The sequence below is a fragment of the Sus scrofa genome, chromosome 3 (genome assembly GCF_054392235.1).
Source record: "Sus scrofa isolate SSC_HxYL_T2T_F1_AM1 chromosome 3, Sscrofa_HxYL_maternal_Yorkshire_Landrace_v2.0, whole genome shotgun sequence".
Lineage (NCBI taxonomy): Eukaryota > Metazoa > Chordata > Mammalia > Artiodactyla > Suidae > Sus > Sus scrofa.
This window is the reverse complement of record NC_139385.1, coordinates 45,643,282-45,668,737: the sequence shown is the minus strand read 5'-3', so window position 1 is coordinate 45,668,737 and position 25,456 is coordinate 45,643,282. Positions and strand designations below refer to the sequence as shown.

Genomic DNA, 25,456 nt, shown 5'->3' with positions numbered 1-25,456 from the left:
CTCCTGCCACTTCCCCCGCCTTCACTGCTTCCTGAGGCCCTTACTGTCCCCCCAGCAGGGTCCTCAGGCTCTTGTGGTCAACAGGGCACAGCCCCGGCTTCCCAGAGCTGGACAGGAGACCTGGAACTTCCTGAGAAAACTGGGGCCAAGTGCTGTCCAGGAGAGGGCCAGGTGCATGTGACAGGGACTGGAGGAAGCCCCGAGGAGGGAGCTGGAGGGTGAGGAGGGGCCCAGAGGGAGAAGCACAGAAAGGCCAAGAGGCAGGAATGGTGGGCACAGACCAGTGGCCCAGAGCCAAGAGGCCTGGAGGCCAGGGATGGTTCCAGGTTGGTCAGGGGTAGTGGGAGGTGGGGAAAGATTTAAACAGAGAAGGAACACAGTCAGCAGCACTTTTCAAAACTCGCCTAGGAGTTCCGACTAGGAACCATTAGGTTGCAGGTTTGATCCCTGGCCTCACTCAGTGGGTTAAGGATCCGGCGTTGCCCTGAGCTGTGGTGGAGGTTGCAGATGCAGCTCGGATCTGGCGTGGCTGTGGCTCTGGTGTAGGCTGGCAGCTACAGTTCCGATTCAACCCCTAGCCTGGGAACCTCCATATGCAGGTTCGGCCCTAAAAAGACAAAAAACAAAAAACTCGCCTGGCACCCACTGGGAGAACAACTGGGGGTCCAAAGTGGGAGCTGAGCAGCACCCACAGCCTCAGGGAGAGGAAAGGGCGGGGAGGGGGAGATGCCAGAGGGAGGCTGAGAAAGGCTCAGCCAAGGGTTGTCTCTTTCTGGGGACAGGCTTTGAGGAGAGATGCCTGGCCTGCCCTGCAGGGGGTGACAGTGCCACCCGCCAGGACAGGAGAAGGGAACCTGGATACTTAACCACCTGAGACCTGTACAACCTCTCATAGATCACGTGGCTCGTTGCTCATTCGCTCAATCGCGTCTCCCCCACCCCCACCCAATATCGTGAGCTCCAAGACACCTGACACCAGGGCAGGCGTCTTTGTCGATTTGGGCCCCTGAGGTGCCCAGGGTGGAGAACTGGAAGGGGAGCGGCGCGGGGGTGCGGAGGGGCACGGGACACGGAGGCCAGGTAAACGCAGAGATGCGGGGACACCCAGCGCCGAGCGGGAGACGGGGCGGAGCGTAGGTGCGAGAGGAAGATGCCGCCGACCTTACGATGGTGGGACTGAAAACCAGGACGGAAAAGGGTGCGGGAGACCGCGGGGAGGAGGCGGAGAAAATGCAGATGCGGGGCAGGCGGGAGGCCCAGGAGCCCAGCGTGGGGCCGAGGGTGGACCTTCCAGCAGCAGCTTTGGAGCGAGAGAGGGAGGCGGAGGGGGGCGGCGTCGGAGGAGTGGCCTTTTCACTCTGCAATTGTGAGGATCCGCAGCCAGAAAATTGGGGCTCCCGCCTGGCGGAGGCGAGAGGACGGAGGGAGGGGCCCGCGGAGCGGGCGAGGGTCGCGGTGAGCGGCGAGGGTGGGGTGGGGGCTGCGGGAGGGGAGGCGGGGCGTCTCCGCGCCGGGGGCGGTGAGAGGCAAGGCGGGCGCCAGCTCGGAGGATGCTGGGGTCTCTCCGGCCGCCAATGGCCAAGGGTCCAGGAAAGCAGCCCAGGCCCCGCAGCTCCCCGCTCCGGAGCCATCCCGGTCCCCAGCGCCCAGGGTGGTGGGAGAAGGACAAGCGTGCTGCAGCGGTGCCCTGCAAGTGGGGGTTGGACCCACGGGCGAGGGCAGGATAGATGCGAAAAGGCTAAACCAGTGTGGAAAAAGATGCTTTCCGCTCACCGAATCCCAAAAAGGCGGATTTTTGTCTGTTTGATGGTATAACATAATTTCACATCTACAGAAAAGTTACAAGAAGTGTACACAGCATATTCCCATTTACTTTTCACCCCGCTTCCCCCCAAATTAGGAATGAAACCAGCCACAGCAGCAATAGTGACACTTAGTAACACGTGCCTAATAGAAAAAATATGTAGTCAATTATATATAAAATAATATGGGGGGGGCTACGATACAGAGCCACGTGGAAAAAATAATTGCTAGGGAGTGTTTCTCTTAACGGGGGCAGGAAAGTGCAAAGACAACGCACAGAATCGGGGAAGGTTTTGTAAATCGTATATCTGATAACAGACATATATATCCAGAATATATAAAGAATTTTTGTGCTTAAAAATAAAGTGACAACTCAGTTTTTAAGTGGGCAAAGGATCTGAATAGCTATGTTTCTAACAAATATATGCAAATGGCCAATAAGAACTTGAGAAGAAGCTCAACATCTTTAGCCTTTAGGGAAACGCAAATCAAAACAATGAAGTGACACTTCCTATCCACTGGCATGGCTATCTATCATCAGAAAGACAGAGAGTAGCAAGTGTTGGCAAAGATGTGGAGAAATTGGAACCCTTACACACTGCTGGTGGGAATGGAAAATGAGTAGCTCTGGGGAAAACAATCTAGCAATTCCTCAAATGGTTAAACACTGAGCCAGCAAATCCACTCCTAGGTGTATACCCAAAGGACCTGAAAACATCTGTCCATACACATCTGCACATGAAGGTACATAGCAGCATTATTCACAGTAACCAAAAAGTGGAAACAAGCCACATGTCAGTCAATAGATGAATGAGTAATCAAATTGGAGGATAGCCACACAATGCAGTATTGTTGGGTCAGTACTGCTGGCATGCCACAACATACAGTACTGGAGTTCCTGTCGTGGCTCAGCGGTTAATGAATCCGACTAGGAACCCTGAAGTTGCCAGTTCGATCCCTGGCCTTGCTCAGTGGGTTAAGGATCTGGCATTGCCGTGAGCTCAGTGCAGGTCACAGATGTGGCTTGGATCTGGCTTTGCTGTGGCTCTGGCGTAGGCCAGCGGCTACAGCTCCGATTTGACCCCTAGCCTGGGAATCTCCATATGCTGCAGGAGCGGCCCTAGAAAAGGTAAAAAGATAAAAAACAAAAAACATGCAGTACTGCTGGCATGCTACTATATGGATAGGCTTTGAAAACACTATGCTAAGTGAAAGAAAGCAGATGCAAAAGACCACATGGTGTATGATTCCGTTTAAACGAAATGTCCAGGAGCTCCCTCGAACCTGCAAATCTATAGAGACAGAAAGTAGATTAACAGTTGCTTAGGGTGGGACGCTGGGGGACTTGGGGGTGATGAGTAAAGGTTTCTTTTTGGAGTGATGAAATTATTCTAACACTGATTGTGGTGATGTTGGCATCGCTGTGAATATACTAAAAACCATTCAGTTGTACAATTTAAGTGGGTGAATTGTATGGTATGTGAATTATACCCAATAAATCGGTTACCGAAAGATACAGTCATAAACGTTTTATGTGTTAACATATTTTTATGAAAATTGCTATATTTTCCAAAACAAAGACATTTAATGAGACTAGCATTGTTTTACATTTTTGCAAATATCCTTAATGTAGGCTTAAGAGAAGATTACAGGTTCTCATATGTGCTTCAGCATTCACCTTGATACACATCATCAATGGAATATTCCATGGGGACTTCCAGGAATCCCAGACTACACTTTGAGAAGTTTCTGTACTGTAAAATTCATATTTCCCTCTTTGTAATGAATAAATATCTTGTCGGGCGATCTGTACTCTTGAACTATGTAAATACTAGTTCCTTACCAAACTTTCACCCTTCGGTTTTAGCGTCCATTGTTGATGTTTGCCTATTAACGACGGTCGCCAAACGGTGAGTTTCTGCATCATTCCGTCTGCATTTTTTAGTTGACATTCTACCCTAAGAAAGAGCTTTCTCTTCTCCCCATTTACTTCTTTGCATCACTATCGATCCCGGATTCTTATTTTATTCTAAGTTACAATCTGCTGTTACCATTCTTTATTTTGAATCTCCAATTGGCCCAGCTTCGGGGTGGGTCATTGGAGGATTTCGAGGAGGTGCGTAAGAAATTTCCTTCGGCTGGCTAAGGAAAGTAACGGGCATTGAATGCATTTAAATAAGGGCTTTCGCTCACTGAGCTGAGTCAAATCCTGGGACAGGTCTGGGGGCTCAATTAAGCCCCCCAGCTCTCTTCTCCAAGCACCGCCCACGACCCCCGGCCAAGCCAAAGGTCCGAGCAACGCTCGGTTCCCTGCCGCCTCTGCCGCCCAATCCTGGGCTTGCCCCGCCTCTTTCGCCAGCCCCGGCCCCGCCTCCCGCGGCCGATTGGCCGGGACTCCAGCAGGCGCCGCTCAGGGAAGACCCGGAGAAGCGGACGTTACCGGAGGAAGGGGTCCCCCACGGCTTTGCTGCGCATGCTCACTAGGAACCCGCTTTTGCGCTCCGAGAGGCAGGCGCCCCCGCCGGGCGGCGCGCGCTCCCTACTGCCAGCCGGGTGGCGCGCGCGGCACGGGGCTCGCTCCCGAGGGGGCAGGTGGGGGCGGGGCGTGGGCACCCGGGTTGCGGTGGCCGGAGGGGTCTGGGCCGTGAGATCGACTCCGGTGGCTGCAGCGGCCCGAGGCCAAAGGACCCGGCACAGCTCGGTCTCCGGAGAGGGAGGGCCCCGCTGCCGTCGCCGCCTGGCCAGTGCCCGGTGAGGACGGGCCCCAGCGGGTCGGGGAGGGTCTCGGGTCCCTCCGTCTGGTCGGCCCCGGGCCAGGCTTTCCCGGGGGGCCCCCAGGACCACTGATACTCGGGAGGGGCGGGTGTCCCCGTACTCTGCGTCGCGGCGCTCAGGCCGCTCCTTGTCCTTCACCTGCGATTCGCTGCCTCCTTTCTCCTCGATCTTCCGACCCCACGACCCACCCGACCCCGGGACTGAGCCCAGACATCCCAAATCAGGGAGCCCCACATTCGCCTGCCTTTCCTGGAACATGTCTGTCCCAACCAGTACTGCCCTCCGGCCTGGCATCCATCCCAGCCCCATCCCATCTTTGCGGCTCTGGAGGTCCCCGTGACCTTGCACTTTTTGCTGTCGTTACACCTTCCACGCCGAATATGTAGATTGCCTGTTGGCGCTTTCAAACTTTTTTGACCCAACCTACTCTAAGAAATATGTTTTACATGCCTGTAGATGCGGATTACTGAAAGAGAAGTTTAAAGGGAGACAGTTACCCGGACCTCACGTGATGCAGCCAGATCTACTCTGCCTGGCTTCTGATTCTATCCTCTTCTATTCCTTTCTATTCTATTCTGGTCTGTTCTTTCCATTCCAAAAGACTATTATCACCACATTGAACCGATTTCAGGACCAAGTGAGTCTGACCCAGTGTAAAGCGCTTGCTTTAAGTGGCAGTCTTGCACCCCCCCACGCCTTGCCTCCAGAGGATGCTGAGCTCCAGTGACATAATCACGCGTAAACATCACCGATTCCAAAGAAAGGGCATATTTTTATTATTTTGACATTAATGCTTTCAGGGCCAAAATCATTTCCAGGACTTGGTTTGATTCGGTCTGGTTTATTATTTTGTTCCTCTCCCAAAAGCTCCTGGTCAGACTTGGGGCAGAGAGAGTATGTGGAGGCTAGACTGTGGAGCATTTATAACAGAGACTGAGACAGGCTTTTTTTTTTTGGCCATACCCACAGCGGGTGGATGTTTCTGGGCCAGGGATCAAACCCATACCACAGCAGTAAGTAAGTCTCAGCAGTGACAATGCCAGATCCTTAACCACTAGGCCACCAGGGAACTCCTGGAGACAACTTTCACCGGAGAGGGAAGCTGTTAGAGTTGAGGTTTGGGAAGTCAGAACTGCATAGGGAGCATGGGGGCCAGCCGATGCTGGGCAGGAAGACCGTTAGGGAGGTGGTGTGATCAGGTCTGGAGTGATCAGGGCACGCGTTAGGCCTGATACAGGAGGGGTGGAAACAGCTAAGATTGTGATCTGGGGGAGTTGGGGGGTTGGGGGCTGGAAGTACCATTAGCTGGAAACGCCTCGTGCCCTCTGCTCTAAGATGCTTTGGCGCAGTGGTTCTCAGGGACGTCCAGTAGTTGGGTTGTCAGCAGTTGATGGGCGCTCCTGGCCTCTGTCAGGGTTGCTGCTAAAGCTTCACTCACAGGACAACCCCCCATGCCAAAGAATTAGCTGGTGCAGAATGCCAGCGGTGCAGAGTCCCGCGTTGGAATGGAATTCTTCGTCTGTGGGGGGATCACTGCCACCTTCAGCCTCTCCCGGGAATAACACCTGTCTGCGGCTGGGAGGCTGCACCCAGGGTCCTGAGCCAGTCAGCGCCCACTGCTGACCTTCAGAGCTCCTTGGGGGGGGGGCTGCGTTTGGAACCATCAGGACCTTTGCTCCTTCCCTTTCCCTCCCGGCCTTGGGCAAATGCTCCTTGTTTTTATGAGACGATTCACAGCGGAGAGAAGGATTTCGCATACATCTCTCACTTGCCACGTTCCCCGTTTCACAGGTGAAATCAGCCCGGAGAAGTGACAGGATTGGCCCCCCGGCCTCCACCCTGCAAGCCAGCCCTAAGGATGGGTGCTGGAGGATGGTGATGGTGGTTCTCACCCTTGTGTAAAGGTAATTCTGTTCATCTGCCATCCGCTGCTGAGCGAGGCTCTGCCCTTCCGAACCTCAGGGCTTGGACCCACTGGTATCCGAGAGGCATCTAACAGTTCACAGTAGTGTGTGTATCTTGGGTGTTGGGTTTATCAGAGCGGGCAGTCTGAGTATTGCACTTACATTTCTCTGTACCTTTGATTTGGGGGGTGTGGGGAGAGCCCAAGACAGTGAGGAACTTTCCAGGGGCACCTCCCTGCTGTGAAAAGACTCTAGACACTCGATAAAACTTCACTGAGCAAAAGCTGAATATGATAAAACAAATACGCAAGGGCCCAAGTACCCACCCCAAAACAATGATCATCCAAAAATTAAAAATAGGAGTTCATGCCGTGGCGCAGTGGAAACGAATCCCGCTAGGAGCCATGAGGTTGCTGGTTTGATCCCTGGCCTCGCTCAGTGGGTTGCGGACCGGCGTTGCCATTGAGCTGTGGTGTGGGTCGTAGACGTGGCTCGGATCCTGTGTTGCTGTGGCTCTGGTGTAGACTGGCAGCTGCAGCTCCGATTGGACCCCTAGCCTGGGAACCTCCATATGCTGCAGGTGCCGCCCTAAAAAAGACTAAAATAAAATAAAATAAAAATACATTCATACACCCCTAGAATAAATATACAAATGCATAGCAAATAGAAGTTCCATAAAATAGTGCCTTTTTTTTTTTTTTCCTTTGCCTTGGCTGTGGCAGGTGGAAGTTTCTGAGCCAGGGATCGAACCTGCACTGCATCAGCGACCTGAGCCAAGGCAGCAACCATACCAGGTCCTTAACCAGATGAGCCACAGGAGAACTCCCCAGAAGGTTCGTTTTTATTACATGCAATGCAGACGGGTTATTTCCTATGTAACTTTACAAATCGCTGACTGGAATCCCAGGATGATAAAACCAATGACCAGAGAGATGTGAAAATCCGAGGCTTAGACCAAAACAAAGGAAATAAAACTCTTTCATATAGATGGAAATTGAACACATGTGAAAGCTTTTCCTTAATCGTCAATCAAGGCACCAGTAAGATCTTACAACTAGTTTGCAAGAGAATCCAAAGAAGATTCTAGATGCCTGTCGGTCTGGAATATTGACATTCCTGTCTATGCTGATTGATGTGGCGAGAAAGAGAAACTGTGTGTACAGACTTGAATTCTTTTTGCCTTGTCCTGTCATCTGCACAGAGTTGTAAAAATAGCTCAAAGACAAAAACACGCTTGAATCATATAATGGGAAAGGCTCCGTTCAAGACAAAGCACAGTTTTTCACTAAGACAAATTTTCCCCGTGGTCTCATAACTGCAATGAAATTTATTGTGTCATCATGAAATAAGGCTTGCCCCATGAGATTTGGCCTGATTATTTGAACAGGTGTGGCAAACATGTCAATTCACCTCATAGCTCTTCCTGAGTTTGCTTTGCTGGAAGTCTCTGTGAGGGATCTCAGATGGGACTTTTAAAAGTCTGGGATTTGTTACCCCGAGGTACTAAAGCCATGCCCAACGAGCTCCCTCCCTCGGATCTCACCTGTACCGCTTTAAAATTTGCAATAGGGTATGATTTTTAAAGGAGTTCCCTGGTGGCTCAGCAGGTTAAGGACCCAGCATTCTCACAGCTGTGGCTCAGGTTACTGCTGTGGGGTATGTTCGATTACTAGCCCAAGAACCTCCACTGGCCAAAAAAATAAGCATTAAAAACAAATACTTGGGAGTTGCCATTGTCTCAGCGGGATAAGAACCCAGCTAGTATCCATGAGGCTTCGCTCAGTGGGTTAGGGACGCGGTGTTGGCTCCGGCTGCAGTGTAGCTCACAGGTGTGGCCCTCAAAAGCAAAAAAACAACCTCTAGCTTGGGAACCTAGGCTACAGGTGCAGCTATAAAGAGGGAAAAAAGGTGTTTCGTATTTTCCCATGGTAAAGAGTTCCTGCACGTTGTAAACAATTTTAAGAAAACACAAGAAATTTCAGGGGAAAAAATAAATCTTTTCTTACTACTTTTAACACTTTGGGATGTCTCCTCCGAGTTGTTTAAGGTTTTTTTAAGTTACAAGTACATTAAAACAGTTGATATATAATAAATGTGACCGGAGTTGAGATGAGACAGGTGAAGTGAACTGAGATCTAGTATGAGTGTCCAAGTTCTGTTTTGATCTTTAAAAAAAAAAAGACCCTTAGCTTAGACGACGTGATGTGCTGGATTTGTTAACTGGATTTTGTTTTCTACCAAATATATGTTGTAAATACAAACACGGGAAGAACTCCCAAATTCTCCTTTTGAAAACCTCGGGTTCGGCAAGGACGCGGTTGTGTGCATTTCAAGGAGCAACATCGCCATCCTGTGGCCCTGTCGAGTATTGCTGCTGACCGAGCTGTAGGCTCGGGGTCCTGATGGGGCCTGCATCCCACAAAGCCTTGGTCCTTCCCAGAGGCTCCATCCTGTCTGCAGGTGAGGGCGTCCCCCCAGCTTAAGGACGAATTAAAGAGCAAACAAGTTGAACTCATGGGTGGGCCACAGCAACTTAAGTCCTTGTTAAAGGCACTGATACAAGATTGGGAATAGCTGTGCGTTTGAGGGCAGGATGGTGGCTGATGTATGCGTGTTCCATCCTCAGCAGTTCAAATCTATTTTCTGTATGGTTTGAACGATATGATATTTGCAACTGACAAAATATCTCAGTATATAGTCCACGCCTCCCCTCTCCTTTGGCGAGGAAGCCAAGCCCAGGAGTGTAGATGCCTGTTGTTGATGGTGTAGAAAACTGTTTTTTAGGGAGTTCCTGTTGTGGCTCGGTGGGTTAACCCAGCTAGTATCCGTGAGGATGAGGATTCAATCCCTGGCCTGGCTCAGTGGGTTATATGACCTGGCGCTGCCACAAGCTGTGGCGTGGGTCATGGATGTGGTTCGGATCTGGCGTTGCTGTTCGGATCAGCCCCTAACCTGAGAACTTGTATGTGCTGCCGGTGGGGCCCTAAGAAGAAGAAAAAGACCCTGCTTTTTATTCAACTGACCCTGGGGACGTGAGTCACACCTATAGGATTTTTTTTTTTTTTTGAACTTCAATGAGATATGATTCCACATACCATGCAATTCCCCCACCTAAAATCTCTGTGTTTTTAGTGTATTCACAGAGGTGTTTTTGTGTGTCTTTTTAGGGTCACACCCATGGCATATGGAGGTTCCTTCCCCAGGCTAGGGGTCTGATCAGAGCTGCAGCCGCTGGTCTACACCACAGCCACAGCAACACGGGATCCAAGCCCCGTCTGCAACCTACACCACAGTTCACGGCAACGCTGGATCCTTACCCCACTGAGTGAGGCCAGGGATCGAACCTGCATCCTCATGGATGCCAGTCAGATTCGTTAGCCACGGAGCCACCATGGGAACTCCGTTGTTTGTTTTTTTGTTTGTTTTGTGTTTTATTCACAGAGTTGTGTAACTATGACCACAACTAATTTTGTAACATTGTCATGACCCCCAAAGCATAGTCCACCCATTAGCATAATCCCCTCCTCCCTCCCCTCCAGCCCCTCCCAACTACTGAGCCTGCTGTCTTCAAGATTCTGTCCACATGGTAAAACATATCAGAACTTCATTCTTGGGAGTTCCCTGGTGGCTCAGCAGGTTAAGGACCCAGCACTGTCACTGTTGCGGTACAGGTTGGATCTCTGGCCTTGGAACTTCTATAGATACCACGGGCATAGCCAAAAAAAGAAAAAGAGAAAAAGAATGTCATTCCTTTTAATAGCTGAATGGATAATTTCCATTGCACTGGTAGATCACACACAGGCCAGAGCAGGTGTTTTGTAGGGAAACAGATTCTAGATGCACCCAGCCCGTGCTGATCCTGCATGGCGGCCAAGGAGGAGAGTGATGTCTGCACAGTTGTGAGGCCGCTGCCAGAAGGCCTGGCGGAGAAGGAAGGGGTGTGGACTCTTCTTCTCGAAATGTCTAACTGTTGCGGGAAGGAGGGGTTTCTGGGAGGTTTTGTTTTAGGAAGAACTAAGAGGCTCCTGTCCTGAAAACTCTAAATGCGAAGAACCAGAGGAGGAAGCAAGATTGAGAGACGAGAGAAAGCAGGATATAAATGTTGGAGAAAGGGCCGCCCAAGGCGGGGATGCAGCGAGGGAACAGGTTAGAGACACTAAGTTTCCAAATTAGGGAAAAAGTTGTACGTTGTCTTCATCTACTAGAACCCAGGATGCCAGGAGAGCAGAAGCCCTGGCCAGGGCTCTGTGGCTCCATTCAGGTCCCTCCCTGGTGTGTGTGTGTTGCGGGGGGAGCAGCCCCTTGTGCCCCGACCCCCACCCCAGACTCCTCTTCCTGAGGCCAGGCCTGAGGGCACCTTCCCTGATGGGTCTCTGTCTCCTCCCCTAGGACGGAGCCCTGGATGGCCAGCTTCCTGCCGCGGAGGGGGCACAGAAATCCTTCTGCCGGGGCATGAGCCTGGCCTGGGCGACAGGCCCTCCATCCCGGAATGCCCCTGCCCGAGCCCAGCGAGCAGGAGGGCGAGAGTGTAAAGGCCGGCCAGGAGCCCTGCCCCGAGTCCCCTGAGCCGGGCACAGATGTGGTCCCCGAAGCGCCCACCAAGCCCAAGTTCTCCAAACTCATCCTGCTGGTGGCCTCTGACAGCGGGGATGGAGAGGACTGCGTCATGTCGCTGGAGATGTCTGACCCCGACGCCCTGGCCGGGACCCCCCAGATCCTGCCGGCAGAGAAACAAGGCGAGGCAGTCCAGCCAAGCCCCCAGGCCCCCGAGCAGAACCACAGCAAGCCAGACCCAGGTCAGTTCCGGGCCTGCTGCCCCTGCCCAGCCCCCGCTGTGGCCCTGTGTGCTCAGACTTGGGCCCTGGGCACCCCCTTCCCTGCAGGGTGACCTTGCCCCCCTTCCCTGCTCTGGGGGAGCCTCCTTGACCCTGGCCCAGGCTGGCATGAGGATGCAGGACGTCATCCCTCTGTTCCCACCTCGGCCTTGGCCTTGGCCTTTTGCCCTGCTGACCCCGCCTTTCCCTTGCCTGCAGCAGCCCCCAAGCCCCTGGAGTTCCTGAGGACCCCTTTCGGGGGCCGCCTGCTGGTGCTGGAGTCCTTTCTGTACAAGCAGGAGAAAGCCGTGGGGGACAAGGTGTACTGGAAATGCCGCGAGCACTCGGAGCTGGGCTGCCGGGGCCGGGCCATCACCCGCGGCCCGAGGGCCACCGTCATGCGGGGCCACTGCCACCCGCCCGACGAGGAGGGCCTGGAGGCCCGGCGCCAGAGACAGAAGAAGCTGCCCAGCCCGGCCCTGCAGGAAGACCCCCAGGTGGAGGAGCCGAGGGAGGGGGTGGGCCCAGGGCTGGACGCCAAGGAGCCGGAGCCCACCCCGGGGCCGCCACTCAGCAAGCCGGCCCCCGAGGAGGATAAGGGGCTCCGGGCCCTGTCCCTGCTGCGCCTGCCTCCCAAGAAACGCCCGACGCTGGGCGCCGGTGAGTGGCAGGTGGGCCCCACGGCCCTTTCCTCTGCCCAAAGAAAAATGTGGCCTCGTGTGGCTTTTTTTTTTTTTTTCAGTCTTTTTTTAGGGCTGTACCTGCAGCATATAGAGGTTCCCAGGCTAGGGGTTGAATCGGAGCTGCAGCTGCTGGTCTACACCACATCTCACAGCAACGCTGGATCCTTAACCCACTGAGCGAGGCTGGGGATCGAACCCCCCTCCTCATGGTTCCTAGTCGGATTCGCTTCCACTGAGCCATGCCAGGAACTCCCCCCACGTGGCTTTTTAATGTGCTCAAAGTCAAAGCTACTTTAAAAACTATAAATGTGTCCCCGTAACCATTAAGCCCATGGGTTAGAACAAGGGCTCTGGAACTTTCTGAGGCAGAAACCTGAGTTTTACGGGCCCATGTGATTCTGGTAACCCTCGAACTTTGGGAAGGTCTGCCTAGAGGGAGAAGAGCTTTGTACCCCAGGTTCAAGCTCCAGCCCCACCTGGCATAACTGCACAGCCTCAGAACATTCACTGAGGTTCTGCCGTTCTGGGAGGTTGCCATCGGGGAGACCTGACACAGACCTGAAGGAACTGCAGCCCTGGTCCAGCGTGTGTTGTCACCAAATAAATGGTAGACAGAGTGTTTGCAGCAGGGTTTTGTTTTGTTTTGTTTTTTGGGGTTTTTTTTTTTTTTTTTTTTTTTTTTTTTGGTTTTTAGGGCCACACCTGCAGCATATGGGAGTTCCCAAGCTAGGGGTCGAATCAGAGCCACAGCAGCTGACCTATTCCACAGCCACACCAGATCCAAGCCAGAAACATGTCTGTGACCTATGCAGCAGTTCATGGCAACGCTGGATCCTTAACCCTCTGAGCAAGGCCAGGGATCGAACTCGCATCCTCATGGATCCTAGTCAGATTCTTAACCTGCTGAGCCACAAGGGGAACCCCTGCAGTGGTTTTTATTCTGTTTTATTTGTATGTTTGTGCTTGCCTTTTTGCTTTTGCAGAGGTTTTGATTGCCCCTAACTGGGAGATGGGCTTGGTCCCAAAGGCTGGCTGCTTCTGACCTGGAGAGGATTCAAGGGCTTTGGGTGTAAGGGAGCTGGGGCGGCGGCAGGAAGCGAGAGACTTGCCTTTCACTATGTGTCTTTTGGCTCCACTTCATTTTCTGGCGCGTGCATGTGTTATTCAAAAATTAGATAACATTTTCAAACCAACCCTACGAAAAAGTATGGCCAGGAGTGACCGAGCACACAGGCTGTGGGGTCAGAGCCAGCTTGGCCCTTCCCGGTGGGTGACCTTGGACGTGGTGCTTCACCAGTGAGAGAGCTGTGGCCACCAGGAGAGGGACCGCACCTTCTCCCTGGGTCACGGGGTGGGCGGGCCGCGGGGATGCACCAGCCTTGCACGCGCCTGGCTTGGGAGGGAGCCTCGGCTGCACCTCCCCAGCCCCCTCCCCGTTCCTCCTCCAGGAGGGCCCCCGCCGCTGGAATTCCTGCGGACCTGCTACGGTGGCAGCTTCCTGGTGCACCAGTCCTTCCTCTACAAGCGCGAGAAGGCCGTGGGGGACAAGGTGTACTGGACGTGCCGGGACCACGCGCTGCACGGCTGCCGCAGCCGGGCCATCACCCAGGGCCAGCGGGTGACCGTGATGCGCGGCCACTGCCACCCGCCCGACGTGGAGGGCCTGGAGGCCCGGCGGCAGCAGGAGAAGGCCATAGAGTCGCTGCAGGCCAGGCCAGGCGGCCCCGGGGGCTCAGGGGACAAGCTGCTGCAGGGCGTGGACAGCCTGTTCTACCGCAGGGGGGCCGGCACCCTGACCCTCACTAGGCCCCGGCCCAGAAAACGCTTGAAGGTCAAAGACGAGGGCCTCCCGGACCAGCCCCAAGCCCTGCAAGGATCCCCTGCCGAGGACCAGGACGAGGATCCGGGTAAGTGCGCCACAGCCTCTGGCCCAGCGCAGGCGCCCTCCGGACTTGCTCCCCGAGGTCCCAGGAGGCAGGAGGGGCGACGCCAGGCCTGGGCAGGCCCCAGGCCCTGCTCCCACTCAGGCCCGCGTTTCTCCCCAGGAGGCCCCGAGTTCCTGAGGACGCCCCTGGGGGGCAGCTTCCTGGTGTACGAGTCCTTCCTCTACCGGCGGGAGAAGGCGGCTGGGGACAAGGTGTACTGGACGTGCCGGGACCAGGCACGCATGGGCTGCCGCAGCCGGGCCATCACCCAGGGCCGCCGGGTGACTGTGATGCGTGGCCACTGCCACCCGCCCGACCTGGGGGGCCTGGAGGCCCTGAGGCAGCGGGAGAAATGCCCCGGCTCGGCCCATCGGGAGAGCTCAGGTAGGTGGGATGGGGGAGCGGCCTGGGGGGGGGGGCATCCTCCCCGTCCTTACTGGAAACCCTCTGGAAGGGGTTAGAGCCCCCTCTTCTCCCCCCCAACCCCCTCCTGGCTGGGGTAGCTGCTTTATTTGCTGACCTGGTTTTCTGTGAGCTCCCGGCTTCCCTTCCTCACCCACAAGCAGCCTCCTGGCCCTGCCCCCACCCCCTGGGGGTCCACTGGGCTGACCCCCACCTCTGGGCCTCTTTCTCTCATCTGGTTTGCACCCTTGGCTTTGAAAGTCCACCCTCCGGAGGTCATGCCATGGAGACGGTGGCTCCGAAGCCTGGGTGGAGGTATGGCTGTTTGTGGCTCCAGGTTACCCGTTCTCTCACGTGGTTGTCTGGTCTCTGCTTGAGTGACTGCTTTCCGGGGACTGACCCCGCGCGTGCAGGGGTGTCTTTGCTCGAAGGTGCAGGGTTGTGCCCCGAGGGGACACACCTGGGGTACGTGGCTCTGCTGGGAACGCTTGGGGCCTTTTCAGGCCGGAAACTCGTGTTCTTCGCTCCTGGAAATTTTCTCTTGTTCTTTGATGATTTTCCAGGCCCCGTTTTTTTGTTTTCTCCCATGGGTCAGAGGTCCCTCGTCCCAGGAGGCCTGTCTGACGTGTCCTCCGTTTTGCCTGCCAGCCCTTCACCTTAATTTTAACTTCTGCTCTGATGTTTGCACTCCTCTGCCTTCCATCCTCCCGGGAGCACAGCCCCCACACCCCACCTCTGGCAGAGGCCCTGCTTTCTCTGTGGGCTTCTTTGGTCTCCGCCTTTCAGGGTGAAGCTTCGATCTTTGGTGTTTTTGGTAAACAGGGGCAATTTTCCAGCCAGGCACATGCCACTCGGTTTTCTGCGGGTGACACAGTTGTATGACAGAGCAGGGGAAGGGGGGAGGGTTGCGGTGTGCGTTTTGAATTGCTGCGCGTGGTCTCCCCCGAGATCGCAGGTGTAAGAATCTTGGCTTTTTGACCATGTAAGAGGGGGAGCATCTTTGATCTTTGTCTGGTGATCCTTGGCCGCCTGCCAGCTGTAAGGCAAGACGGACACGCTCTGTATGTGATGCTGACCCAGCTTGCCCCACGAACCTGTCGTCGCAGGGGGAGCTCCTTAGCTTGGCTGCCGGCCTCCAGAGACTTGGGTGTGGAAACAGAGCGGGAAGGGTCATGTTCCAGATGCTGACGTCCCCCCCACACACCGCCCCAAACTCTTCCTCCGCCAGGCGGCCACTTGTGTCCTGGCTCTGTTTGGGGCCTTCGCTGGACCCTCTGGAGGGACCTCGGGCCTCCCTGGCCTTGCCCGCTGTACGCTGCTCGCTCCCAGGAGCTCCCCTTCCAGGCTGGGCGAGCTCTTGTTGTACCCGGCCTGTGACCATGCGCCCCCGTCTTCCTAGCCTCTAGCCTCGGTCAGAATCTCTGCCCTCTCCTCTCTGAATCCCCAGCTTCGTGCCCTGTGCCTCCGTGAACTCTTTCGTCGGGTGGGAGGGAAGCAGAAACATGCCCCACTGACACGTACCGCCACGCGACAAGCTCCTTCTCCACGACGTTCTCACCCCCCACGGCTCTCGCGCTGCCAGACCCCCCACACCCCCAGTCTGCCTCCATCCACCCTGCCTGGTCCCTGCGTCCGGGCGGAAAGGCACCGCTACCTCCCGGGTCCCCGCTCTCAACACTTCAGGGCCGCAGCCCAGGCCCCGCCCCTTGGCCACCCTCGGGTCAAAGCCCCGCCCAGCCCCGCTCTCGGGGGGCGGAGACCCGCCCCCAGCCCCAGCGCCTGCGCACAGGGGTGGCACGCAACCCCCGCTCTCCCTCCAGGTGGCCGGTCGGTTCCCTCCTCCGACTTAGCAGGGACACGGCGCTCTGGAAAGGGGCCCCCGGGAGCTCAGCGTAGGCGGGGTTTGGTGGGGGCGCTGTGTCCCGGCTGCGAGGAGGTGGGTGTAGCGTGGGTGGGGTCTTGGCTGCTCTTGGCTCTGAGAACAGCCCCCCCGTGCCCCCCCCGCCCCGTCCCTCCTCGCTGGCTCCCCTCCCCCATTTGTCCCCAGGAGGCACCGAGTTCCTGAAGACGCCCCTGGGGGGCAGCTTCCTGGTGTACGAGTCCTTCCTCTACCGGCGGGAGAAGGCGGCCGGGGACAAGGTGTACTGGACGTGTCGGGACCAGGCGCGCATGGGCTGCCGCAGCCGGGCCATCACCCAGGGCCAGCGGGTCATGGTGATGCGCAGACACTGCCACCCGCCCGACCTGGCGGGTCTGGAGGCTCTGAGGCAGCGGGAGCAGCTCCCCTGCCTGGCTCAGAGGGACGGCTCAGGTGCGTGGAGTTTGGGGAGGACAGGCGCCGGGGGGGTCTCCCTGCTGATCCAGCAGCCCTTGGGGACGGCTCCAGAACAGACTGGAGGCTGCCTGCTGGGACAGCCTGTCTGCAGCCCATGTCCAGTGGGGCCCAGCCATGAATATGGGTCTGTTCCCCCTGGGCTGTGAGCTCCCTGAGGGCAGAAGCCACCTCTGGCCTCCCCGCTCACGGTGCTGGTTCTAGTCTGGGAAGGGCTGTTGATGGGAGAGACCCAACCAGACGCCTAGAGCAGAGGGGGCTGGGGGCTGCAGTGGCACGGTTGGTAGCGCCGGTAGTGCCTGGCACCTGTTCATGGGGCAGTGCACCTGCACCTGGGGAGTCCTCTGTCACCTCTCTCTCCCCACCCTGCCCCTCTCTCTCCACGCCGCCCCAACTTCAACCCTGACATTTCATGATGCGTCAGTTCAGATTCTTAAACGTTTCAAAAGGGAGAATTTGGAGTTCTTTCATGGCTCAGTGGTTAACAAAACTGACTAGGATCCATGAGGATGAGGGTTCGATCCCTGGCCTCGCTCAGTGGGTTAAGTATCCAGCATTGCCGTGAGCTGTGGTGTAGGTTGCAGATGCGGCTCAGATCTGATGTAGGCTGGCAGCTGTAGTTCTGAGTTGACCTCCAGCCTGGGAACCTCCAGATGCCACGGGTGCGGCCCTAAAAAGAAAAAAAAAAAAAAAAGAAGAAGATTGGTTGCCATCTGGCTGAGGAGCAGGGAACAGGGGCTGCAGAGCCCTCAGAAAGACTGCCAGCCTGCACTCCAGGGTGTCAGGGCCTTGGTGGCTGAGCTTCATTCCCCAGGGTCCTGTGGCTCAGGCTGGGGTGGAGGGCAGTGACCAGAGTGGGACATGGGGTGGGGTAGGGGGGTCAGTCTGCAGTTTCCTGGCTGGGGCTGGCTGGTGGGGCAAAGGGAACAGTTCCCATCCCTGGCACCCACTCTGTCCCCTGCTCAGGCCTGGCCCAGGCCCCCGACTCACGTGTCCTGTTCCTTCCAGAACCCCTGCAGCCCCTGGAGTTCCTGCGCACTTCCCTCGGGGGCAGGTTCCTGGTGTACGAGTCCTTCCTTTATAGGAAGGAGAAGGCGGCCGGGGACAAGATCTACTGGATGTGCCGGGACCAGGCGCGCATGGGCTGCCGCAGCCGGGCCATCACCCAGGGCCAGCAGGTGACCGTGATGCGTGGCCACTGCCATTCGCCCGACCTGGCGGGCCTGGAGGCCCTGAGGCAGCGGGAGAGGCTCCCCAGCCCACCCCAGCAGGAGGACCCAGGTACAGACAGGGGAAGGGGTGGAGGGGGGGACATGAGAGCTGTGGGTGTCCTGGTGTCTACTGGCCCAAGATTCAGACACCACAGGGGAGCTTTGTTCCCTGGCTCTTCTGCCTTTTTCTCTCTCCTAGCTCCTCCTATCTCTCTGAGTCTTCTGTCTCTTCTCTCTACTAGCTTCATCTCCTGAACCCAAAACACGCCTAAATCTGTCCCACCCTTAAAAATATCTCTCATTCTAACTGCCACCTTCTCTCCTCTCTTTTATACTAAGAGGTCTTAACTCTTAGGTAGTATTTTGTTAGGATGCATCTTTTTTTTTTTTTTTTTTTTTTTTTGTCTTTTTGCCGTTTCTTGGGCCACTCTCACAGCATATGGAGGTTCCCGGGCTAGGAGTCTAATCGGAGCTGCAGCTGCTGGCCTATGCCAGAGCCACAGCAACTTGAGATCCAAGCCACATCTGTGACCTACACCACAGCTTACGGCACCACCGGATCCCCAACCCACTGAGCGAGGCCAGGGATTGAGCCCGCGCAACCTCATGGTTCCTAGTTGGATTTGTTAACCACTGCGCCATGATGGGAACTCCTAGGATGTATCTTTTAGTTAGCATCCTTAGTTAGGATGGTAATATCTTTTGAAATATCCCATGAAAAAAATATATGGAATTCCTATTGGGGCTCAGTGGATTAAGAACCCGACATAGTGGAGTTCCCCTCATGGCTCAATGGTTAATGAACCTGACTAATATCCATGAGGACTCGGGTTTGATCCCTGGCGTCGCTCAGTAGGTTAAGCATCCAGTATTGCCATGAGCTGTGGTGCAGGTGGCAGACGCGGCTCAGATCCCAGGTTGCTGTGGCTGTGGTGCAGCCCAGCAGCTACAGCTCTGGTTTGCCCCTATCCTGTGGCCTGGGAACCTCCAAATGCTGTCGTGCAGGTGCGGCCCTAAAAAGACAAAAAAAAAACACCAAAAACCCAACCTAGTGTTCATGAGGATTCAGGTTCAATCCCTGGCCTCAGTCACTGGGTTGGGTTAAGGGTTTGGCATTGCTGTGGCTATGGCATAGGCCAGCAGCTACAGCTCCAATTTGACCCCGAACCTGGGAACTTCCATATGCCGCGGGTGCGGCTGTAAACAGAAAAAAGATATGTGTAGAGAGAGAAAGAGAAACCCCTAGAAGAATGTGGTAGCGTGTGTGTGCATGCACGCGTATACACACACATAAAGTTTTGCAAATAACTGTTGAATTGAAAAGGGGTTCCCTTCAGATAAACTGAATGTAAAACCCATCTTTAGAAGGTGTTATGTGCCTCACGTTAGTTCCTGTAAATAAGGACCATGTCTTATAAAACACAGAAATGCATCCAACTTGCATAAAACGAGTCAAAGAAACTTGATTGCTTTTTTTTTTTCTTTTTCTTTTTTTTGGCCCTGCCTATGGCGTGTGGAACTTCCCGGGCCAGGGATCAAACCCGCCGCAGTGACGATGCCAAATCCTTAACCCATTGTGCCACAGAAATTTCTGCTTTTAAAAGTTAGGTGGGGGCGGTGGGTGTTCCCCTAGTGGCCTAGCAGTGATGGACTCAGCGTTGTTCCTGCTATGGCCCGGGAACTTCTGCATGCAGCAGGCATGCCCCCCCCAAATGTTTTTTTCAGGAGGAAGCCACTGTTGGGCTTAACCCGGGAGGATATGCCGTGGCTTGCCTTTGGCAGGGTGAAGGGCATGTCATCTTTGGGATCTAGTTGCCTCCCAGTCTTTTTGGTGACAAGGCGGAGGCTGGCTCTGGATCTCCAGGAGTGTACTCACCAGGCGCAGGTAGCGCTGGGCATCCCCAAACCAGAATTCCCAGGGATGCCCCAGGCAGAGTCCTCGTGCCAGGTCTCCGTCATCCCCAAGGCCTTGAAGTTGTCGCCACAAGGAGGGTGCCTTTGCCTTTGCAGCCTCCACAAGAAAGGAGTGATTAACCCATGTTCGTAATTTTTTTGTTCTCAGAAAAGATACAACTTCTGCCTGAAGCTCAGCTGTGCTTTGAGACTTGTTCTCCTGAAAACCAAGAGAGTTACGGGTAAGTGTCTTTGTCGCCTAACACAGCAGCACACATGACGCCAAAACGTAGTGACTGTGGATTTCCTATCGTGGCTCAGTGGCTAACGAACCCGACTAGTATCCACAAGGATGAGGATTCGATTCCAGGCCTCGCTCAGTGGGTTAAGGATCTGGTGTGGCTGTGGCTGTGGCTGCGGCTGACACAGGCCAGCAGCTGCCGCTCCCATTCCACCCTTACCCTGGGAGCCTCCATATGCCGTGGGTGTGGCTCTAAAAAAAACAAAAACAAAAGCAAAACACGTAGTGACTGAAAGCAGGAAATATTCACTGTCTCTCACTTTTGTCTGTGGGTCAAGATTTCGCGAGTGGCTGGGCCGTGTGCTCCTGGCTCAGGGTTGGTCCTGAGGCTGCGGGAAAGATGGGGGTCCAGCCCTCTGACACGGGAGCGGGACTGGAGGAGGCGCTTCCAAGATGGTCCATTCGCTCCCACGGCTGTGGTCTGGACGCCTCCGTCCTCCCCGTGTAGACCCTCCCTCGGGGCTGTGGGGTGTCCTCAAACACCAGAGCTATTGTTCCCCAAAATGAGTGTTCCGAGGGAGTGCAGAGCAAGGGGGCCCCCACCCCCGGCAGAGATCATACTCTACTCAGGCACGCGTGGGACATGCCCCAGGACCCCATCTGGGCCATAAAAGAAGACCCCACGACCTTGAAAGGGCTGAAATCACGCACAGCGCCTTGTCTGACCACAGCGGAACGAGATGAGACGTCAGTAACGGGAAGACATTTGAGACACTCACAAATGCATGGATGTTAGACGGCACGCTTCCAGATAGTCCCCACGTCTCAGAGAAGTCGTGAGGGTAATTAGAGAACGCCTTGAGGAGTTCCCGTCGTGGCACAGTGGTTCACGAATCCGACTAGGAACCACGAGGTTGCGGGTTCCAGCCCTGGCCTCGCTCAGCGGGTTAAGGATCCGGCGTTGCTGTGAGCTGTGGTGCAGGTTGGAGACACGGCTGGGATCTGGCGTGGCTGTGGCTGTGGCATAGGCCAGGGGCTACATCTCCGATTCGATCCCTAGCCTGGGACCCTCCATGTGCCGCAAGAGCAGCCCAAGAAATGGCAAAAAAAAAAAAAAAAAAAAAAAAAAAAAGACACAAGAAGAAAATACTTCGAAATGAACGTAGCGGAGATACAGCCTACCAGCACTGGTGGGACGCAGCAGAGCCGGGCTTAGAGGGAAACTTACAGCTGTGAAGACTTACCTTTAAAAAGAAGAAAGCGGGAGATCCCATCATGGTGCAGCAGAAACGAATCCAACTAGGAACCATGAGGTTGTGGGTTCGATCCCTGGCCTCACTCAGTGGGTTAAGGATCCAGTGTTGCCATGAGCTGTGGTGTAGGTCAGCTCGGATCCTGCATTGCTGTGGCTCTGACATAGGCTGGCAGCTGTAACTCTGATTAGACCCCTCGCAGAGTTCCTTGTGGTGCAGTGGGTTAAGCATCTAACTGCACGGAGTTCCCATTGTGGCTCAGTGGGTTAAGAACCTGATTAGTAACCATGAAATGATGGTTCAATCCCTGGCCTTGCTCAGTGGGTCAAGGGCCCAGCGTTGTGACAAGCTGTTGTGGCTATGACTGTGGTGTAGGCTGGCAGCTGCAGCACCAATTCGACCCCTAGCCTGGGAACTTCCATATGTCGTGGTTGCATCCTTAAAAAAGATAAAAAAGAAAAAAAAAGTGACCTTTTTTTTTTGACCTGCCACACACTCAGCATGTGGAAGTACCTGGTCCAGGGATCGAATCCAGGTCACAGCAGCAATGAAAACATCAGATCCTTAACCTACTTCACCACAAGGGAGCTCCAAGAAAGCCACAGTGACCTTTAGGGCCAGTGTCATCCCTGTCACTCATTCTTTTACTTTATCTAGTAGAAGCCAGTCAACCACATCCAGCCCACTTGCAGTGAGGAGTATTAAAAAATTTGCTAACTTTTTTTTTTTTTGGTCTTTTTAGGGCTGCCACTGAGACATATGGAGGTTCCCAGGCTAGGGGTCAAATCAGAACTGCATCAGCCCGCCTACACCACAGCTCACGGCAATGCTGGATCCTTAAGCCACTAAGTGCGGCCAGGGATTGAACCTGCGTCCTCATGGATGCTGGTCAGATTTGTTTCCACTGAGCCATGAGGGGAACTCCAGAATTTGCTAACATTTTGCTAACCTATCAGAGAAGAACTTTGTGTGTTTCTTTCTTTTTTTTTTTTTTGACCCTGCCGGTACCATGTGGAAGTTCCTGGGCCAGGGATCAAACCCAAGCCACAGCAGTGACAACACTGACTCCTTAACCACTAGGCCACCAGGGAACTCCAGCTTTGTGTTTTTTGACAAAGGTCAGTGTGTATCCCGGCGACTTCAGGGCTGGAGGTGGGGCTGCTCAGGTGTCTTGGGTGTTTCCTCCCAAGATGGGCCGGCGCAGAGAGCCAGGGGTTGCCAAGTGATATGTTACGGAGCAGTCTTACATTGTAATGGAACCGATGTGACGTGTATGTGTGTGTGTGTGTGTGTCTCCTGGTTGATGGTGATTTTTGGGGAGAAGGATCACAGGAATCCTTAACTTTATTATCTGCTTCGGCCTGGTGTGGATTTGCCTAACGACTGTCTGTTTCTTGGTGATCAGGAAGGTGGAAGACACCCGACTGGACAGCCAGGCCCAGTGAGGCCAGTCCCCTCACCGACGCAGCAGAGGGGAAGCTCTTGTGTCGCCAGTGTCAAGAATGCGCCAGGTCCACGCAGGACCCCGGCACGTCCCACCCGGTTAGATTTTGCTTGACCACAGCTCTCACTCTTCCAAAGCATCCATGGCACTTCCGCAGAGGTCTCCCAGGAGGGACACTTTGATGGTGTCTCTGCGCCGCTGGCAAAGAAGAGCCCCGGGAGCTGGTGGCCCCCAGCTGTGCGTGGTGCGGGGGCACCACAGCCAAGGCCACGACCTTGGGAAGGTCTGAGGAGGCTCAGAGGCACCTCCCCGCCTCTGTCACTCTAGCTACAAGCACCCATCTGCTTTCAGCGCCTGCCTGCAGCTTGGCCAAGGATTTTCCTGTTGGGTGTGGTCCTGCTTCCGCTCTTCGGAGCTGCTGGTCTTGGCAGAGGCCACCTGAAGACAGAGGCGGGCAGGTTTGGGGAAGTTCCTGCCTCTTCAGGCCCAGCTGCCCTTCGCGGTGCTGGGCAGGGGCCAAGCGAGCCTTCAGGTCCTCGGCCACCTGCCGCTGGGGCGTGGCCGTCCCACAGAGCCCAAACCAGAGTCCCGGCCACACCCTCTGTCGGGGTTTCCTTTGCTGCTTTCCAGAGTAAATGAGACCCAGTGTCCACGATGCCCACCGCCAGTGTGGTTCCTGGCTGAGCCTGGGTCGCCCACGATTGCCTGAGGCAGGAGGAGAGGCAGATGCAGGCGGCCATGGAGGCTCATCCCCTTCTGTCTGCTGGGACGGTGGGGAGCAGCGGGCTGGCGTCCTCGCACCCCAGAGGCTGCTGCTTACTAATGAGGGTTCCGTGCCCCCACCCCATAATGGCAAAGGGGGCACAGGGCGCAGGCTCTGTCCCCTGCCGTGCTGGCCACACAGTCTGCCCTCTGGCAATGGGACAGTGACAGCTCAGTGCCCCCTCCACAGTCGCTCTGCCTATGCATTTCCCGCAATAAACCCTATTTCCTATCTCAGCGTGTAGAGCTGTGTGTCCACCACGAAGCAGGCGGCCACCACGAAGCCACACGCTCCACGCATCTCAGAGACATGTGGGTGGACGTGATGGAGTTTGGTTGGGCAAGGGGAGATCTCCACACCCGGGGCAGTGCCTGGTCACCGGGCCCAGGTGTCAGCTGGACTGAGGGCGGATGGGAGTCCACCAGGGACAGTGCAGCTTCTGCTGGCCATTCCCCAGCCCTCTCGTAGCTGAAAGAGAGGCCTTGCTTCTCTGCTGACTCATCCCAAGTCCTCCCTGACTTGCTTCCGGAAGCTGCGGTGCGCGTAATGTGGAGCCGGCACCGTCAGGCCAAGGGCGGCCTTGACCCCCAAGACCCTGGCCACCTTCCCAGGCAGGTAACGGGCCTATCTCTTGACCCGACCACCAGCTCCACGGGGCCCTTGCCCAGCAGCCTGGCCAGCAGTCAGGAAGATGGTCCAGCACTGTGACGTCCCACCTCTCTGGTAGCAGGTGGGCTTATCGGCCAGGAGACCCTGTCCTGCTGGGGACATTCGACCCAGGGGCTACTTTCTGGGCAGCCCTCATGGCCATGACGCATGCTGCCTGAGACAGTGAACTGCCCCCGGCCAAGGGCAAAGACATAGCCCTGTGGGAATAGATCCTCCTCCATCCCAGACCCACAGGGGTGTATGGCCACGAGAGGCGGCCACACCTGGGGGAAGGCACCCAGGCTCAAAAGGACTCAAAGTTGAGTCTGGGCCACCAACAGCTGGGTCTCTGCTTAGTCCCACATGAACCAGACTCACAGAGGCCTGAGGTGCCAGGCGAGACGCTCAGAGTCCCAGGAGCCCCTGTCGCCCACCAGCAGGGACACTGGTTATGCAGTCTCCGTGGGGTGCAGAGCAGGTGCCTCCCGGTCCAGAGTCCCACGCCAGTCACCTTGGCTGGGCACCAGCCACCCAGAAGTCGGGGTGCGGCATGAGGAGGGTCAGAGGAGGAATGCAGGCTTGTCCCCCCAGCCCCCGACACTCGGGTCCACCAGGGCCTATACCCTCGTCCTCTCCTCTGCACCTGCTTTGACCTTAGAGGCCAAGAGGATGGTCCATGCTGCTTGGAGTAAGGACTCCCCTATGGACATGAATTTTTTGATGCTGCTACTGCTTCGGGGGGCCAGATGCCTGCTCACCATGAGCTGCAGACACTCCCCCTTACAGGCCACCTCCTTCATGGTTCCAGAGCCAGAGAGATGCCCTTGCCTCGTCCCTGTCGCAGAGCAAAGCACACAGGAGCAGGTTCCTGGTGGATGGTGACAGCTTGGGGGGGGGTGCCAGCCTCCTTCCCCATTTCCACTCCACTGCTAGTCACCCCCTATAAACCCCATTCATCATGCCTGCGCCACGTGGAGCTGGTTGTCTATCTCTGTGTCCCTCTGAGTAACTGTGCCACATCTCACTCGTGAAATGTGAAATAAAAAGTTCACAAGGAGCAGCAAACCTACCTACAAGGACCTTGTTCTTTTTTGGCCAAGCCTGCCACATACAGAATTTCCAGGGCCAGGGATTGAACCAGCAGCACAGTCACTACCCATGCCACTGCAGAAACAATGCCAGGTCCTTAACCCCCTGAGCCACAGGGGAACTCAACATTTTAAAATGGGGAGTCCCAGTCCCCAGCGCTGTCCCCAGGGTTGTGAAGGAACACTGAACCACTTCTGACCCAGCTCCCACTGCCAGCCCAGCCAGCCTCCTGTCGCCACATCCTCCTTTGAGAGCCCCTCCTTGACTCCTGTGGGG

The 25,456-nt window shown here is 55.5% G+C and overlaps 1 protein-coding gene across 9 annotated transcripts; it reads left to right on the top strand.

Moving 5' to 3' along the window:
• The first annotated feature begins 947 nt into the window (after positions 1 to 947).
• Positions 948 to 23,679, top strand: FLYWCH1 (FLYWCH-type zinc finger 1). Of its 9 annotated transcripts, XM_085017824.1 has the most exons (12): positions 948 to 1,080; positions 3,671 to 3,713; positions 6,370 to 6,482; positions 7,205 to 7,315; positions 10,872 to 11,278; positions 11,516 to 11,956; positions 13,428 to 13,886; positions 14,025 to 14,288; positions 16,354 to 16,617; positions 17,647 to 17,919; positions 19,912 to 19,984; positions 22,642 to 23,679. In XM_085017824.1, the coding sequence occupies exons 5-12, from the start codon at positions 10,972 to 10,974 to the stop codon at positions 22,679 to 22,681; spliced, it is 2,121 nt and encodes a 706-aa protein (XP_084873950.1). In that variant the 5' UTR covers positions 948 to 1,080; positions 3,671 to 3,713; positions 6,370 to 6,482; positions 7,205 to 7,315; positions 10,872 to 10,971; the 3' UTR covers positions 22,682 to 23,679. The 9 variants fall into 9 exon arrangements, with proteins under 9 accessions (XP_084873950.1, XP_084873951.1, XP_084873949.1 ...); XM_085017825.1 differs by lacking the exon at positions 7,205 to 7,315 and having other exon boundaries at positions 11,519 to 11,956; XM_085017823.1 differs by lacking the exon at positions 7,205 to 7,315.
• Positions 23,680 to 25,456: the final 1,777 nt, after the last annotated feature.